This window comes from Anomalospiza imberbis, chromosome 3 (assembly GCF_031753505.1).
Source record: "Anomalospiza imberbis isolate Cuckoo-Finch-1a 21T00152 chromosome 3, ASM3175350v1, whole genome shotgun sequence".
Taxonomy (NCBI): domain Eukaryota; kingdom Metazoa; phylum Chordata; class Aves; order Passeriformes; family Viduidae; genus Anomalospiza; species Anomalospiza imberbis.
Genome location: NC_089683.1, coordinates 69,963,670 through 69,981,174, shown reverse-complemented (window position 1 = coordinate 69,981,174; position 17,505 = coordinate 69,963,670). Strand labels below are relative to the sequence as shown.

Sequence of the window (17,505 nt, the reverse complement as noted above, 5' to 3'; positions counted from 1 at the left end):
AAATTATCTGTAGCCCGTGTTCTTCTAAAAAAGTAAGAAAATTATCTTCTCAGCAGCTTTAGGGACAGTCTCAGAAGAGTGGAGATCAGCATCTGCTCCAACTGGAGCACTGTGTACTGCAAAACAAGCTGACAATTTGTATGCTTGAAAAATTAAAGTTATGCAATTATGTCCACCAATCAGATCTAAATATATTATATAGAAGAGTAAGTCAAATATCTCACCAGGGAGAGGGATACATATAACAGTACAGACTTGTTTATCTATTAAGGACCTGGGAATTGCAGTGTGGGAATAGAACAAGAACCAGAAGTACATAAAGCAGTAGAACCTGAACCTCAAAAGTGCCTTTCTGCATAACAAGCAAGCCAGAAAATCTGTGCTTCAGCCTTGTAATTTCAGGGATAAATGTAGTGAGCTCTAGGGGGAAATGGTGGATAAATACTATTCCAGGATGTGACGTTGCAAAGAGTAAGCCTAAAAGTAATTATTATTAATCTAAAGCAAGCAGGAACCCTGACTCTACTTCAGGTCTTTTTATTACACCCAGTTCTCAGCAGTGGAGAACTCTGCATCCCCAGGATCTCTTTCTCCTTACCAATGTGGAACAAATACTGTAACTCAATCCACATATCCCCAGGAGGAAAACATACTACTTCCAGTAATCTTTACTTCTATAGAAGTACTCCATTTTGAGGTGTACTACAGCATCCCCAAATGGTGGAGGGACCTTGTGTTTTCTTCATGCTTGACTTCAGGAAGTACAAGTAGTTGAGAATTCTTGAGTACATTTCACAGAGAATATACAGGATTAAAAAAGGGATGGGGAATAGATCTGATTAGATCTGCTTGAAAGCCAAATGCAGAGCAGTGCCATACTCCCACATCAAGTCTTCCACAGTGTCTTTGGGCTTTGGGGTCTTTATAGAAAAGCCAAAGCATGAGCCTTGCCTCCAGCAGAAGTAAACTGTTTGTCCTCCCAACGCTTACATTGCCTTCTTCATATATATCCACTGAAGAAAAGAAAAGCCATTTAAACTATCAGTCAGATTAAAAGAAGTAACACAGTGTTGGGAGAACTGAAATTTTATTAAACCCTTTGGAGTTCTACAATCATGTTTGTACAAAACTGCCTGAAGACTCAGTGCAAGAGAAGACTGCAGGAATTTTATTTTGGTCACAGCAGTTACAGCTGCACAGCAAAAACTTAAGAGAATTCTGCACTTAGAACAAACTTCAGCCCTATGCCCAGTATGCACACAGTCAAGTGGCTGTAACCAACCATGGTAATGAACCAAATACTCTAAAACAGGAGATTTTAACAACAATGTGAGAGGTAAGATATTTATCATCACCTGTATAACAGGCACTTACCTAAGCGGGGGATGAAATATCAAATTTTCAGTAAGATAATTTGTTAAAAATGCGTACATGGAAGGAAAAAGAGACCTTTCCAGGGAAAAAATTTAAACATGAAGACCTCCGCTGGATGAACAAACCAAAAAAATATTTACAAAATTGATTTTATAAGCTATTCTGAGAAAGGGACAGAACAGACTTAATTTCTAAATAAGCCTTTTTGTATCTTAAAACAATTGGATTTAAGCAGGGGCTAAATTTGGCGATATTCACACAGAAACATACTGTAATTCTACAATGGATTCCTGATGTGCAGACACACTACAGTGCAATGCAAGCAGCAAGAATTATACAGGTTACCTTCATCTTTTGAATGAAATTTGAGAGTGAAAATGTCATCATTTTCATCTTACATGACTATCACAGAAGTAATTTTTGTAATAGCGACCAAGTGTCATTGAAAGGTAAATAAAAAGAAAAAAAAAATATTTTCAAATGAAATGCCAATAATCACATCCACAAAAAGAAGGTGTAGCAGAAAATACTTTAATTTGCATTTTGTAGATTCAAACATAGCAAAGATTTAGAAGTGTTTAGATCTCAATAAGCGGTTCCAACATTGATTCTGATTTTAATAAATATTACATTTTAATAGGATAGCTATATGGAGAAATTGTAAAGTGATGAATTGCTGATTGCTACTTTATAAACATGAGCATCAAGATTATTTACAACATATTACAGGGCATTTCCCAGAAAAGCACAAAGCAAGGTCAGATAAAGGCAACCCAACCATCAAACACAAAAGAAAATGTGGCACAGTGTATTTCATGCACATACAATGACAGCACAGATCATCAGCTGAAAACTAGGAAAACACTTATTATTCCAGCTTACACAAGTCTCTATATTTAATTGTTTTAAATTTATATTCTGACCTACCTCCTAAGGCAGTGAAGAACAAGTTATTCAGCAACAGTGCCCTACTTTTTACCTATGCAGTTTTTTTTTTACTTTTACCTATGCAAGTCTTTTTTCACAAGTCTTCATGACTTGGGAACAATTAAACATTTTTGTCTTTGTCTTCTCACTACCTCTGGGATTACAATCATTGTGTCATTTGTACAAGAAAATGTACTGCTACTCTGAAATGAATGGCAGACAGTGTTGACAAGCTGATCTCCAACAGGGAGCTGGAATTTAAAATAGTTCACAGGTCATGGACGGTGTAACTAACTTTACTCTTTAGTATAAAAAAAAAGAGCTGTAAATTTTTAGAATTTAATTTAACATATAAAGAACTAAGTCATCCTACTCACACAGCAAAACTTTATAGGCAGCATAGTCACAGAATGTACATCAAATACAGTAAAAAAGATGGTGACAGGAAAATTGTTTCAACTAGATTTGTTACAGGAAAAATCTTATGTCCTACCTCTACAATGACAGTGAAGTGAAATGCCTTCCATATTTGATCATCAAGAGATATGTACCTTCAGGTGCAACAGAACTTACACACACAATTTGCTGTTCAGTTGCACTCCTGTGCTGCCATGACACAAAGGAAAAGAAGAAAACCTTCACATCTCTTTATGTCCTTACCCAACAGTATTTACCTTGTGCCAACGAGGGCTGCAAGGACCAGGTACCCAGGATCTGCATGCCTGAATCTCTCACCTGTCCCATGAGCAAGTGCATGATTCTGCTTCAGTGTCTGTTGATTTTAGCCAGGCACAGGTGGAAAAAGAAAAAAAAAAATAGCAAGTTGCATCCCCAGGAGGAGGCTGGAAGCAATTCACTTTCCCCACACAGCAAGGGGAAAAAAGGAAGAAACATTTCAGAGACTTAGGTCCTTCCTGGGGCAGCGCAGTCATACAGTTTTGTTTTTTATTTTAACTAGAAAATCCTGCCTAAAGCTTTAGGCACTATAATATATAACAATACAGATAAATCCCAGTTGTACGGCACTCCTTACACGAGTGAGCCTACAGTTCTAGCCCTTGCAGGTCTATCCAAAAGGCAAAGAATTAACAGCCAATTAAAAATTACACTCTTTCAATATATACAATTACTCAGAAGATTTGGATACTCAGTGTGTAACTCATCTACCAAACACAGCTGTTCACATCTGAGCTACTTACCTAGATTCCCACTTCAATTTAATAGAGAGAAATAAACTCTGAGGGTGCAAATACAGAGCTGGGAAGAGGCCAGATGAATCCACCTAGAAACCTCCTGCTCTTCTGCTTAACTAGAAAACAAAAGCTTTGCTCAGACACAGGCGCTCACAGGCCAGAGAGGCTACTAGGAAAAAACATAACGTCCCCAAACTGGCATCAGCTTCCCCTAACACCATGTCCAATTACCTATAAGGTTAAACAGAAACTTCCACTGGGATACCAGTTCACTGCCAATTTGTGCAACTATCACCAGATTAAGGGTGGTTTGGATTTTTTGTTTGTTTTTTTATTTCCCTTTCTATTTTTTAAAATTTCATTTAGTATATCCCAGTTTGACACAAAGGGGTTAACTTTCTTAAGCAACAGCATTTTTATAAAAGCCAAGTGTCAGCAGAATAGTCTATTTCATTTCCAGTCAGGTAGAAATTTGAGGCTAGTCTGGAAACAAAGGACAGAGTATATTCCAGCCTTCAGAAAATTTCAGCTGTAAGGGAACCCATTATGGAAGCCAATACAATTACAATCAATTATATAAATAGGTCACTCAGTATCTAATAGGGTGAAAAATGTTTAAGAGCACTTAATTTTGTGAAGACTTGTTTTTAAAAACAAGAGATGTATCTACACTGCACCAGCACTTCCTACATTCATAACACCTAACTTCATTTTTAAACATGCTGGTTTAAAAGAAATTATTACTTCATTTTAAATTTAAACCAATATTTGGTTGCTACTAATGGTGATGCTGTTTCTGAATTCTATTTTGACACTGGTAAGTTATCACTGACATTTGTGGACAATGATACATGAGTAATTTCTTATTTTATGAAAGAAATGTTATTAACATACCCGTTTTTTTATGCTGAATATCCTTTTAAAGAAGATACAGTATGGGTTTGCATAGATAGAGTATGTGGTATTAAATGTCAGTATGATTATGAATTTTAAAAAGCATCTTTTTTAAAAGTGGCTACAAAAGCACATTATTTTTACACTGACCTTTTAACATAGCACTCAAACATAACTCATAAAGAGCAAATTTATTTCCATGACTCAAAGACCAAGTGTGCTATTTTAACATTTAAGACACAAAAAAGACAACTTTTGGAAACTGAACTTGTGATTACAATCTAAAAAAATAATATGGAGTAAACAGGAATTTGATTGACTGAGGTTTTTCAGCTAGCAGCACTCCACTAACCATCTCCCCCTGTCCTGACCCCTACCTCCAAATAAATGCAGATAAGGGGCTGCAGCAAGGGGCTACAGAAAAGTCACTTTCAACTCTGCTGCATCAGAGACAAGGTAGTAATTTAAAAACAAAAGTGCTGAAAAGCACAAAACAAGGGTAAAAAAATTGGTATCCTTATGATGCAAAGAAGCCCAGCATGAAAAAATTTTCTGCTCAGTAAATTTGCTATTTTTAAGTAAATTTCATTATTACATAAGAAGCTAGAACTCAGCAAGAGCCTTATTTCTTTTTTGTGGTTAGTTGTTTTGTTGTTATTTTTTTTTTTCTTTGTTTGCTTGGAGGTTCCCCCCCCCCCACTTTTGACAGTCAGAACTAACATACCAAATCCTCAGAATACACTGAAGTTCAGTAAATGGAGAGACACAAGAAGTGATCCCCCCCTTTCCAGACAGGCCAAGTCAGGGTGGAGGTACATATGTTTTCATATAAAAAAGCTGTCTCAGAAAGACAAGGAAATAAGAAAATTTATGAAGTTTCAGTACAAAAGAACTGTGAGCAGAAAACTTAAAAAATAAACAGATCAGCATAATTTACACATTTAAAAACTATATATTTCATTCATAAATATATTTTCTAATTAATAACCATTCCTAGTTTAAACATAAATATTCAAGTTGGGATTTGATTTTACTTTTTTCAGTTCATGTGAGTCCTGTAAGGATCAGTTCCTTCTGCTCAACGCAGTCATGTAAATGATCTTCACTAACAGGTTGTGCAAAGACCTTCATTACCTAGTTTGTTGTAATAAAACTTTAAAATTCTGCAACTCTTTTATACTTGTGGAAAGCCTGTAAAACATAAACCATTGAAGTGTTACCAAGTCAGCAAAAGAGAAATACAAATTATCACATTCATTTTACTTTACATTTTTCCTCAAAGACAATTCAGTTCCAAAGATCAGCACACTTAAGATACACTTTCTCTCAAAAGGTCTATTGACTCTCCATTTTACATTAACACAATATATGACAGGGATTAAAGTTTATATATACATTTAATCATCCCAGCTTCATTAAACATCTAAAAATCCCTAACCACAGGTAATAAAGTTTATTACATTCTTTTATCAGATTGTTTAAACAGATTGTTTAAACAGGAACAGATTGTTGTATTCAAGATCTGAAAATCTAACATAAAGTGCAAAGCATGCTCTATGTACACTTCTTTTAAAGCAGTTAAAATGTTTCATCATTTGAAGGAGATACATTTAAAAAAAATTCATCAAATGTAAGAGACTTAAATTTCATCGTGCAGAAGGTAGATTTATGAGACTTGAGACAGGGGATGAATTAGATCCAAACACAGAATGAAGACTAAGACTAATAATCCACATGCTCAGTTTGAAGGCATTAAGTTTATCCATATTGCTGGTAGTAATTCAGCCTTTCAAAAGCTACAGCTACATATACAATACCATCTTTCCACAGAAACTGAGTATTGACACGAAAGTTTTATATTTTTCTACTATTAAAATTATAACATTTTACCTTCCAAAGGCATTTACAAGAGCAACTATTTCTTGCCGTGTGAGCTGAAAACCTTTTGATGGGCTGTTCTCAGGAAGGCTCTGTATTTCTTTCTCAGAAAACAAGATCTTCAGAGCAGTTCCTAAGCCTTGAGTCTATAAGAAAAGTCCAATGTTTTAACATCAGTGAAATCATTCCTACAAATATTCATAAAACCATAAAAAATATAAAAACACACTAATCTAGGCAAATTTTAGTACCAATTCTTATATACTGACCCTCAACCCAAATAAGTGTACCAAAACCAGGGTACTAATGCAAATACATGAAAGCAATTGTGTACCAGGTTCACTTATTCAGGAGCATTTTTTTCCTCAAGTATATTTGCTCTTGATCCTTACCTTTTTAATCTCTTTTTTCCCCATCTCTTTTCTCCTTGGTTATGCATATGAAAATATGTCCATTACAACACTTCCAGCTCCCTCCTGCCCCTCACCTTATAGATGGCCCACTCCCGCAGGAGCACATCTCCCCTTTTCCTCTCCCCTTCCCTTTTAAAGTCAAACTAAGTTTTTTTTATGAGGTATCACAATACCTGCACTTTTTCCACTTTCAATTCTAGTGGCAAACAATGCAGTTTCAATTTCAACCCCTATTTTCTATGCAGGGACAGAACAGAAGTAGCTTTTCTTAATTGTAATTGGGCTACATAAGCAACCACTTTGATTTTGACAAAAGGTGGTTAAAGCTGGCTGCAAGAGAACTTTATAGGTCAGGAAATCTGGCCTTCTTGTGTTCTTAGTGAGGAGGAACTACAAACAATAGATCAAAAACATTAACTAGGACAGGATAAGCAGAACTCCAGAAATTCAGCAAAGACCACCAAATTTTTGATGCTACAAACTTTGAAAATTGCACTCTGATAAGTTTAATGTAATACAGTGGTATAGTACAGCAGGCACTTCAAAATAACTTCTCAGTCTGGACTTAACATTAGTTTTGAGGTTTAAAATACTGTTGTCAGTAATTTTAAAAAGTAGAAGCCAAGAAAACGAAACTGGCTTTCAACTTTCAGCTTTACTGCACACCTTTGCATTCATTTGCTGCCCTCTGCATAAACTGAGAAAATCTGAATTACTTCTTTTTCTTACACTTCAATTTGTGGAGTTAAATATCACACTGGATTCCCTAAAAAGTAAGTGGTGTGTTTAAAGGAAGATTTCCCATAAGTGATTCTACAAGGCTCGTCTGATCACTGAATACAAGTAAGATATTGACTGTTAGTAATATCTTACCATGAAGCATCTGCTTTAAAAGTAACTCTTTCAGAATACAAACTCTACTTTTTAGTAAACTACACAGCTGTTGAATAAACAAAATCTGGAAAAAAAAAGAAAATGCTTATTGGTAAACTAAACATATATCTATTTTTAATATATAGGTAAGGATACCAGGGACCAACCATGTGCAGAAAGCCCGAATGCTAAGGTAAGAGGTGTCCTGCCAAAATGAAATAGATGCTTATCTTGGGACCTGTCCCTGCCAGAATACACAGACCTACACAAAATAAACTGTACCTGCAACTTGCCCCACAGCCTGCATTTGTCACATCCAACACAGTCCATTATGCGGGAGATGTTCTTGAAATGCAATCTGAATTCTTCCTATCAGTTAAAAACAAAATAAAAAAGCTTAAGCTAATATACATCTTAGCTTTGCAAAAACAGAACGTTAATGAATGTAGTACCATTAGAAATCCAGTACTATTAGAATATCAATTCTCTAACCCAAACTGAACAAAACCATCGCTTTATGTAGTCTGGCCATAACAAAGATCCATGTAAACCTAGAATCTGGTTTCCAAGCCACTTTTAACACTTAATTCTTAAAAGAATCCCCCCAAAAATACAGAATATGCAGGGTAATGCATGGATTCTGTACACCAATTTCCTACTAACTTTCTCCAGATTTTCTGAGGTACAGGTGCTGTATCTGTGTCCCTGACCATTTTTTCTTCCATTTTTCAAATCCCTTTTGAACAAACCACCTTTTTGACCAACAAGTTACAATTCATGAAAGATATTTCCTGTTCAAAACTATGAATAGACTGTTCCTGTGCAACTTCAGACAGAGCAGGAGCAAGCACAGTGCAGAACTAACTAAGCTAATCTCAATTTTTTAAGGTCCAAAAAACACTACCTGGGCTGATAAAACTCTACCACTTTTGTAATAGCATTTTTTGTAATGCCGATGACATTTCAAACCACTACTGAAATAAGTGTTGTAAGTGTTAATAAATATTGAAACAGAACTTCATTAGCAAGCACCACTCCAACTATGGAACTGCAATTTACACCAGTGGCACATTAACACCAGAAGCTGATGGGTAAGTACAGCACTCCCATTAGGTTCCCATGTCTAGGAACTGTGTTTTCTAATGTTACGTATCATAGTATGAGACTATACTGTATATTGTGTTCCATTATATAAGGCTCCATTTTGTAAAGCAAACATGACTGGGTAGGTTGTTTTTATCCAGATAATTATGAAACAGATACTCAAAAATAAGCACTGCTGCATTTACTGATAATATTCATGTGCCTCACCACAGTCCTGATGCCAGACTCAAGGCACAAAGCCAGAGATTTCAGTCTGCTTGGATCAGGACAACATCTTACCATAAAGTTGATTAAAAGGCCTCAGATACAGTTCTACAAAAGGCAGGGATAAAAACCTTACTCTCAGCAGCGTGTTTGTGGTAGGCAGAAGGGCTTTCCAAAATAACACAGTCTAACTCCAAAATACGTGTTTTGGATGTAATTCAAAAAACTAGCTTTACCTTTAGTGACTTGGCTCCTTTTTTATCTCCAGCAAACATGGACTTTTCATCAAAGTGCATATGGAAGGACCTAATAAAGATAACATGCAATCAAAACAAATGCTGGCATAAACTACAGTGTTCAATTAAGCTTTGTGAGCAGCTGATGTCATCAGTGTAAAATATTTTTCAGAGTTCCTAGTCCTTGCAGATTAGGCCTTAAAAAATTACTCAGAGGAATTGGTTTTACTGTGCAATCACTGTAACTTGAAATTTGTTATTCAGAGTTTTGTTCAAATTAATACTGAAATTGGCTTAATGTTTGCCTTCCCACTGATCATTGCCTGACTACACCTCAGTTACCTAGCAAGACCACGATTAGGGACAGCAATGAAACCACACAATATTGTTACCAACCACAAAAACTAACAAAAAGGAGAGCAAAGAAACTGAACTTAAGAACATTATGGAATAAATAGAAGGAAGAGGAGATGGCCAAACCACCAGAGGTTAAGTCTGGGATAAAAGCTCTATTACTCAGTGGGCCATTAAAAGACTGTATGTACTACTTTCCTTTTCAAAATAAATCCTGTGCATCTTATACTGAAGAATCAGAAAAAGCAACACACAGGAAGTAGCCCAGGGTGTTGAGCTGTTTGGGGCTTTTTGAGTGCTTTTTGGTTTTTTGTTTTTAAAGATTGGTAGGTTCAAACCTCAAAACTATTAATCTGTCCTAGCAAATGTACAAATTCCCCTTGATCTTTCCCATTACTTAAATTTTATTTCTTCATTCCACTCTCCTTTTCCTATCCTATCAAGGAGTCACCTATTCTCACTTCCAAATAAAACTGAAAATTTCAAACTACTGGTAAAAAACCCTCATGCCTTACTTGGTATCCCTGAAGATATCTAGTAAGAGAGCTTTAGATTCAGCATCCTCGTGGCCGTTGCCGGTGTAAAGGTCGACAACTGCACGCTCAAAGTATGGAGCAACCTTTGACAAAGCACGCAGCTCTATCAAATATAAGAAATACAAGTTCTTGAGCCTCCTTGGTCCTTCTCCTTTCGTTTCAGCAGGGTCAAAGCGGCGAGTGAACTCTTTCACATTTGGTCCCCAGCGGGGCTTACCCCACGTTTCTACAGAGAGAAAGAAAAAGGGGGTACAGGGGTAGTAAAAGAGACACATTTAGAATATGAACTCAACTGAGCATACCCCAACAATTCTCAGAAAACACAAAATACACACTACAGATATTGTAGAATTCCATTCAGAAATTTTACCTGGACATACCTTCAAGAAGATAATTTGCACACAGATGCAAGTTGATGCTAGCATGGAGTCCAGAAATAAGTTTATAAAACACTCTTTTCTCAAGGCACAGACCTGTCCAGGAAAAACGACAAACAGATACCAAACTAAATACTGGAAATTATTTATTAAAATGAATATACCCTGACATTTTAATGATCCAAGTCTGCATTGTTGACTTTCAAGAATTACCATTACTGCACTTCAGTACTGTTAATAAGCCCTTAGAGCCACCATAGGTAAAGTTTAACTCCTATTTTCTATATAAAGCAATACTAAGAATGACATTTGACATTTCTTGCTTGCTATTTTAGTGTTCTAGTTAACACAGTCAAATAAGGATCTATTCAGTAGGCACAGATAAATTTCTACACAAAACTAAGATGCCTATACTGTTTGAGCAATACATTTGAACTGATGTTGCATTTTGACTGTCTGGAAATCAGAAATATACTGTGACCATCTTAATTACAATTAGAGCTACCACTGAATTAGAGGAGTGGCCCTAAAGAAAAACACCAAAAGGCCCAGAAAATCTTACAGCACTAGAAAACAGAAAAATACCTCTTCATAGCTATACTGCAAATTCACTGAAGATTAAATGCACAGGACAAAACCTTGGAAAATATGACTTGATCAATACAGACATCTACATCATAAATGGAAATACAGTGGCATTGAGATGTCAGAATATAATTTATATGCAGAAATTACTTACAATTCCAATTAGAACCAAAGTTAGAGACTACACTTGAAATTAAAGAATTTGTTCCTTTAAAAAATATGTTTGGACAACTTTCCTGCCACTCCAAGCTCTACAAATGGAAGCAGGAAGAGCTGATGGCGAAGCCTACCTGTGAGGCTGACATGTGTCCTCATTTACAGATGTTACATTTTTAAAGGCATGTAAATTTATATGCTTTCCTACAATACCACCAGACAAGTAAAGGTCTAGGAAAGGCAGAATGAACTAATTTTAAAATTAAGTACATTTGACTCGCTTAATTTTCTACACACCTCCAAAATGGGATTTTGATTGCTACTACTGCAATAATAATTTCCATTTCAACATGAATATAAAGAAAATAGCTTTGCCTTCTGAACACACAGACTTAGATTATAAACTGGGAACAGAGCCACCAAAATCTTTAATGTTCTTTAAAGCTGTTTCCAAATAATAATGCTTACCAATATTACTACTAATAATGCCTCTGCTTAAATGCCTAAAATAACCAGAAAATTCAAAGTAACTGGCAATGAAGTGAATTCCTTCTATGAAAGATAAAACACTTAAATGTTTAAGGAGTATGCTGTCTAAGTAAACTAAAAGATTTTTAAAGACCCTCAAGGTAAGAAGAATTTGAACAACACTTAGAAGCTCTGCACAACTTACGAAAAAGCCTAGCTATGAAAAATATTTGAGGAGATGAAAAAAGTGCTACAGTGTTCCTTCTAGTGACTATAACACTATATTGACTCATCCAAGAGCCTTTACCTTCTAGCCATGTGTAGAAAGATTCTCCTGTAAATACAAAGTACATAGTTAAATGAAGAGTATTCATTTTCAACATTGCAGCATCTTTATATCACTATGCATACAACATCAGCTGCCATCTAATTTAACATGAAGTTAAATAATTTAGCTATTGAAATGAAAATAGGCACTAAAGCAGCTAACTTGGAGGTTGGTTTAAATCTGTTGGATAGGAGAACAGGAGAAATACAAGAATGAGCATGCCTAAACTACTGGTCACGGCATTCAACAGTGTATGGAAGCACAAATTTGATTATTTGCTCTGCTGGTGAAAGACATGATGGCAGAGTGCAATTCTGACAGCCTTCACCTTAATCTGCCTAAAGGTTTCCTTTAGACTTAAATCTTTTGCCTGAGAGCTTTCAGTTGACTGAAAAATCTTTAAGTCTGCCTCACTGTAGACAGATCAAATACTTTCTCCCCACTCTCTCCCAGTCTTCCCAAAATCAAGGTCATTCAAGAAAATACACAAAAAAAAATTGTCCCTCTTCTTTTAAGGGATCTGACATCAGTATCAATGGAGTTATGGAAGAACTAATAACATTATTACAATACATATTCTGTTACAAGAATAAGAACCAAGAAGAGAATTGTGTTTTGCTCTTATCCAGTCCTTCCCCTTACTCCAAATGAAAGTATGAGTCCATTAAAAACATTTTCTGGTGAATAATATGTATAAAAACATAACTTTTCTGCTTCCTTAGTCAATAACAGAAACCTAACTTTCTTGCTCTCTAATTTGATAACAGTAAAGTGAATAAATCCAAAATCCAAAACTCTCTAATGCTTACTTCATTTCTGCAGGTCAAGGAAAATAAGATGACTTACCATCATCTCCTCCTTAGAGGGGAAAAAATAAAAAAAAAAGCATAAGCATTAAAAAGATAATTTCCACAGCAAAGCAGTAATGAAACATAGACTTTACTACAAACACTCAAAAAGTGCAAGAAACCTTATTTAATTTATAAAAAATAGGCTATTTTCCTTCACTCCATTCTTGCTCCTTGAGACCACACGAGACTTGACACATTGTAATAATGAAAGTCACTAAGAAATTGAAATCTTAGTAGCAGCTGATTCACATATTATTGAAAGTTGTATTTTAGCTTCAGAAAAATGGTTAAGAAGCCATAGTCTTTAGCTTGCATTGTTCAACAATCAGTCCAGTGTTCCTTCCTGAAATTCTGATCTCTGCATTAAACAATTCTCACAATTATTTTTATTTGTGTGCATCAGCTTTTAGTAATTATAAATATTGAGATATCTTGATTTTCTAGTGAATGGTGATTTTTAAACTGAATCTATTGGCTAATAGTCAATTTTAAGGGAAATAAGACACACTGACAGAGGAAAGCTGATTCATTTGAAACACCAGTTATAGCTTTCAACTTAAATTTGAAAACAAACCCCAAGTTATTAGAATAATAGACTTTTTTTAAAATAATTTTGCACATAACTGATTCTTCGCAAGTGTTCAGTCCTTCAAATAATGCAATTATTTGTACACTTGCAATACATTGCACACTATGGATGAAAAATGTGCAACCACATTACACAAGTATAAGTATGAACTGAAGTGATTAAATTAAATGCTTTTTGAAAAAAGAAACAAGAATACAAAAGTGCTTCAAATTGGAAAACTAGTGTGACACTTCGTAAACAGTTTGAGACTTACAATTAGTTTTCATATCAGCTTACCTGACATTAATAAGCCTATTAGCAGGGATAAGATTAGGCATGTATTTAATAAAGCATCACAAGCTTTCGTCTAAATATTAAAAATGTACAGCTACCTCTACAGAGGAAATTAAAAAAGCAGAAAGCACACCTACAGACTGAAGATTGCTATCTGTATCCCTTGCACTGCAACAGTCACTATGTTAAAAGAAGTGCATTGGAAAATAAAACAGGCAAGACCCACCCCTACTAGGCGCCAGTGGATTTAAAGGACGATAGACAGATCGAGGCCTAAAAAATAAGTTAGAAAACACAAAGATCAGTTTTTAGCTAAACTGATGTACAAGTATAAGATAAATGCTTCCTCTCCCTCCCAATTACTTGAAGCAGTTCTCTTCATAAATGCTGTTCCATACTCTCCAAGCAGAAGGCCCCTTGTATCCAGTGTAACGTTCTGGATTCAGCAGCAAATCCACATATTGTGCATCTGGAGATCTCTCATCTAAACAGGAAAAAAATTTTTACATATGCTAAGTGATCCATTGAAAAAGATTTAACTTAACCAGTCTTACAGAACTAAATATAAACAAGAGGTCTCATATTCTGTCTTCCAGTTTGATTTTAAGTGCCATCTATGTAAAAGTGCAGCAATATACACACTGAATAGAAAGCTCAAAAGCACATAATCTATTCCAAAGTCTCCTGTGAGTCTCCGATTTCTATAACGTCTGATGATCATCTATGTGGCTTCTTTAAGTCTCCCATAAACACTTGACATGCACTGTATTCCCTGACCCTAGGCTAAGACCTAAACAGCGCTTTGTTTTAAATGGCCTCCAAATTTAGGGTTTGTCTGGCAGTATTTGGTTGAGGTGGTTGCTTTTATGAAATGGGTATTCTGTGCACAGTAGGTTCTTAATAAAGACAAGATGAAAATAGTACATCTTGTAGCTGGTACATAATGTAAATTTATTAGCTAAATCCATTTTTCCTCCAAATACCCTCGTATACTGGCAGAAAAGTCTGAATCACATTGCTTAACTGTACAAAGCTTTCAGCATATTGCAGAACAAATCTCTTGGCTACAACAAGAAGCATGTTACTTAAGCAGCCTTTCAACAAGCTATATCCTCATCTCGGACGTTCACTACAAATTTCAGGTAACTTGACCAAAGAAAATTGTGAAGGAGGACTCCCTCTGCTTAAAAACACTGTAGAAACAGAAATCGTTTCAAGCTAAGACCAGTAAAAATCAGGAGTAATTCACCCCTCTTTGAAATTCTAAGACCAACTCATGCTTAAACAAACCCCACATACAATACAAGCCGGAAGTCCAGGGACTTATTCATAGTAATAGACGAAGAAGTGCCACGTAGTACTTCCTCAGATATCAAAAAAACCCACAGAAACAGAGAGTGAAACTGTTCTAAAAAAGAAGAGATGATTCTGCATGAGCAGTTAAGCATTGCTTCAGCAGCAAAAACAAAGAAAGGAGACTGATACAAGATACACAACGAGTGCCAGATGAGAGAAAGTCAAATTACAGCTTTACTTATTTATTTGACAGCATGGCTAATCTAAGCAGTTCCTACACTCCCTGATCACTTCAGGGTCCATTTTTCTTCTTGTTACCCACATACAACTGAGTCTATGTGCACTGCGGGGCCATGCAACAGAAAGACAGAAAGCTGGCCTGGGTTACTAAGTTTTTTCAGCTAGGTCAATTCCCTTATCTAGTTTATGATTAAGCCCAACAGGAAGAGAGGAGAAGAGAGCAAGGGTTTCTGCTTCCTCCCCATGACTCCCAGTAGTTATTCTCTCTCACTCTCGCCGCTCCAGATCACAAACTCACTCAACAATCCAGTTCATCACAGTGGAAGGTGGCAGGGAGACGGCAACTTACTTTCCCGCAATTTAGGTAAGCCTAATCAGCTTACCATGCAGAAAGATGCGCGCCAGAGCCAGTGCAAAAAAAAAACCACACTGGAAGAACAGAGCTGGGGACAGCCTCCTTCAGCAGGGCATAATATAGGGAAAGATGGAGATAGAATCAGGAACTACTTAAGTTAGTATTATTTCTAAAAGAAATGATCCTCAACTATACATTTGATAGCTCAGCATTACTAAAACATATATGTATACAACTTGAAGGTAGTAGAGACAACAGCAGATAATTCCACATACCAGTTCAGGCCTACAGCAATGCTCATCAGCTGTTACAGAAACTGCTCATATAGAAAGCATTCAGATCAGGCACAGAAGAAGTGCTGAAAGCAAACTGCAGCTGCTAAGTCCACTGCAGCTGCTACTTTCTCAGGTGACACCAAACATAAGCCTAAAGGTAGATGAAAACATCTACCATTATGCCCTAAATATTCCTAGCACAGGAAGCTTTCTAAAGTATTTATTAAAAAGGACTTCAGTAGTCAGTCCTGAAGTTGGCAATTCTCACACTTATCTGAAAACCACTCCTTTGAATGGTACAAGCAAATAAAAAGACTCACATATGTGGAGGAAAGACAAAATCTAGTACCGTAACGTTTTAACAATAAGAAAGTCCTTTCAAATAAGGATGCAGAAATAATTTGGAAACAGCAAAGCTGGAAGAGGAACAAACTCAATCCAAGCACAGTAAAATAGCAACAAAACAACGTAGTAAGAAACAACCAGCTGCAAGCCTTTGTCTTATATTTGTGCTAGGTGCTATTTTTTTGTAAGAAGCTTTTAAAAAAAGTGTTATCGCCCTCCCATTTACCATCTTTTTTATTTACATAAATATCTCCTGTTCAATATACTACAAGGAGGTAACAGTGAACATGCACTGTGTAGGCTACCAAACACTCCTTGTAAAATTGCAAAAATTTGCACTTTGTGTGTATGATATGAACTGTCACATTTCTGTCACTTGGGACAAAATTAAAACTGCTTAAAAATGACTATTTGTAGAGAAAATGTGATCTTTTGCTTTTTTTATGAGAGCAAATAAAACAAACACTCTGAAAAAGCTTAAACATTTTACCATCAAGTTCACAAAAATGATCCTGTGAATCATCGTATCTTGCCCAGTCAATGAAAGCCTCCTTACTTTGGTTACTGAGGGGAAAAAAGAAATTTGATTTTAAACTTTTAAATAAACAATGTCAATAAGAGCTTCTGAAAGAATACAACCCACATATAGCCTGGAAGTTGATTCTGAGTCAATATATCTGAAACTTGAGAATATATGGAGCCATCCCTTGTTAAATGCAATGAGATTCAAGCAGGCATCACCTGCAATACTTTCAAAAGTCAATTTGATGTTGAGACAAAGATTTCACCATTATTTGAACTAACTACCGTGGCTTTTCTTCCTTCAGTAAGAGCTTGGTAAAATATTTTCACAGAATACATTTCTAACAAATTTCAAAGTACTACTTTAGCAGCTATCACTTTCAGGGTGGGGGAGGGAGGAATCACCCTGTTTTCATAACCTGTTCTTTCAACGAAAGCTACAATTCTTAGTGCCTTACTTTTTACTGGGAGACTAGACGTCTAAATCCCTCTTCTAAGCTAAAGTACTCAATGAATATGATTTGTCTGAAGCCATTTTAATAATGGCATTCCACTCACTCTAGCATTTTCAAAGGTGCACTGTACTAGAGACAAGTAGTTTGAAGCTCCTACACTATGAAATACAAACAGTGCCAAAACCTTTCATCTGTGACTGTGTGCAGCACAGAACTACTGATGCCACACTACCGACAGCAAAATGTAAGCAAAGTTAAGATTAGGAACTTGGCTCCAGGGTGCAGGGAAGCGCCTTGAAATAACAAAACCAACCTGTTCTGTTTGATCAAATTATAACCAGCTCAATGCTACAGAGGCAATTCTACAATGAGATATATTGTTAACCTTCTGCCAAATCACAATA

The 17,505-nt window shown here is 35.9% G+C and overlaps 1 protein-coding gene across 1 annotated transcript in view; it reads right to left on the bottom strand.

Moving 5' to 3' along the window:
• Positions 1 to 1,884: 1,884 nt before the first annotated feature.
• ERO1B (endoplasmic reticulum oxidoreductase 1 beta) overlaps positions 1,885 to 17,505 on the bottom strand; it is a 29,598-nt gene continuing 13,977 nt past the window's right edge. The window contains exons 6-16 of the mRNA XM_068185022.1: positions 16,615 to 16,688; positions 13,977 to 14,097; positions 13,840 to 13,886; positions 12,747 to 12,758; positions 11,880 to 11,906; positions 10,367 to 10,459; positions 9,966 to 10,212; positions 9,097 to 9,166; positions 7,835 to 7,921; positions 6,279 to 6,412; positions 1,885 to 5,579 (exon numbers count right to left, since the gene is read on the bottom strand). Coding sequence (XP_068041123.1) covers positions 5,519 to 5,579; positions 6,279 to 6,412; positions 7,835 to 7,921; positions 9,097 to 9,166; positions 9,966 to 10,212; positions 10,367 to 10,459; positions 11,880 to 11,906; positions 12,747 to 12,758; positions 13,840 to 13,886; positions 13,977 to 14,097; positions 16,615 to 16,688 — 973 coding nt within the window. The 3' untranslated portion in view covers positions 1,885 to 5,518. The remainder of the gene's footprint in view (positions 5,580 to 6,278; positions 6,413 to 7,834; positions 7,922 to 9,096; positions 9,167 to 9,965; positions 10,213 to 10,366; positions 10,460 to 11,879; positions 11,907 to 12,746; positions 12,759 to 13,839; positions 13,887 to 13,976; positions 14,098 to 16,614; positions 16,689 to 17,505) is intronic.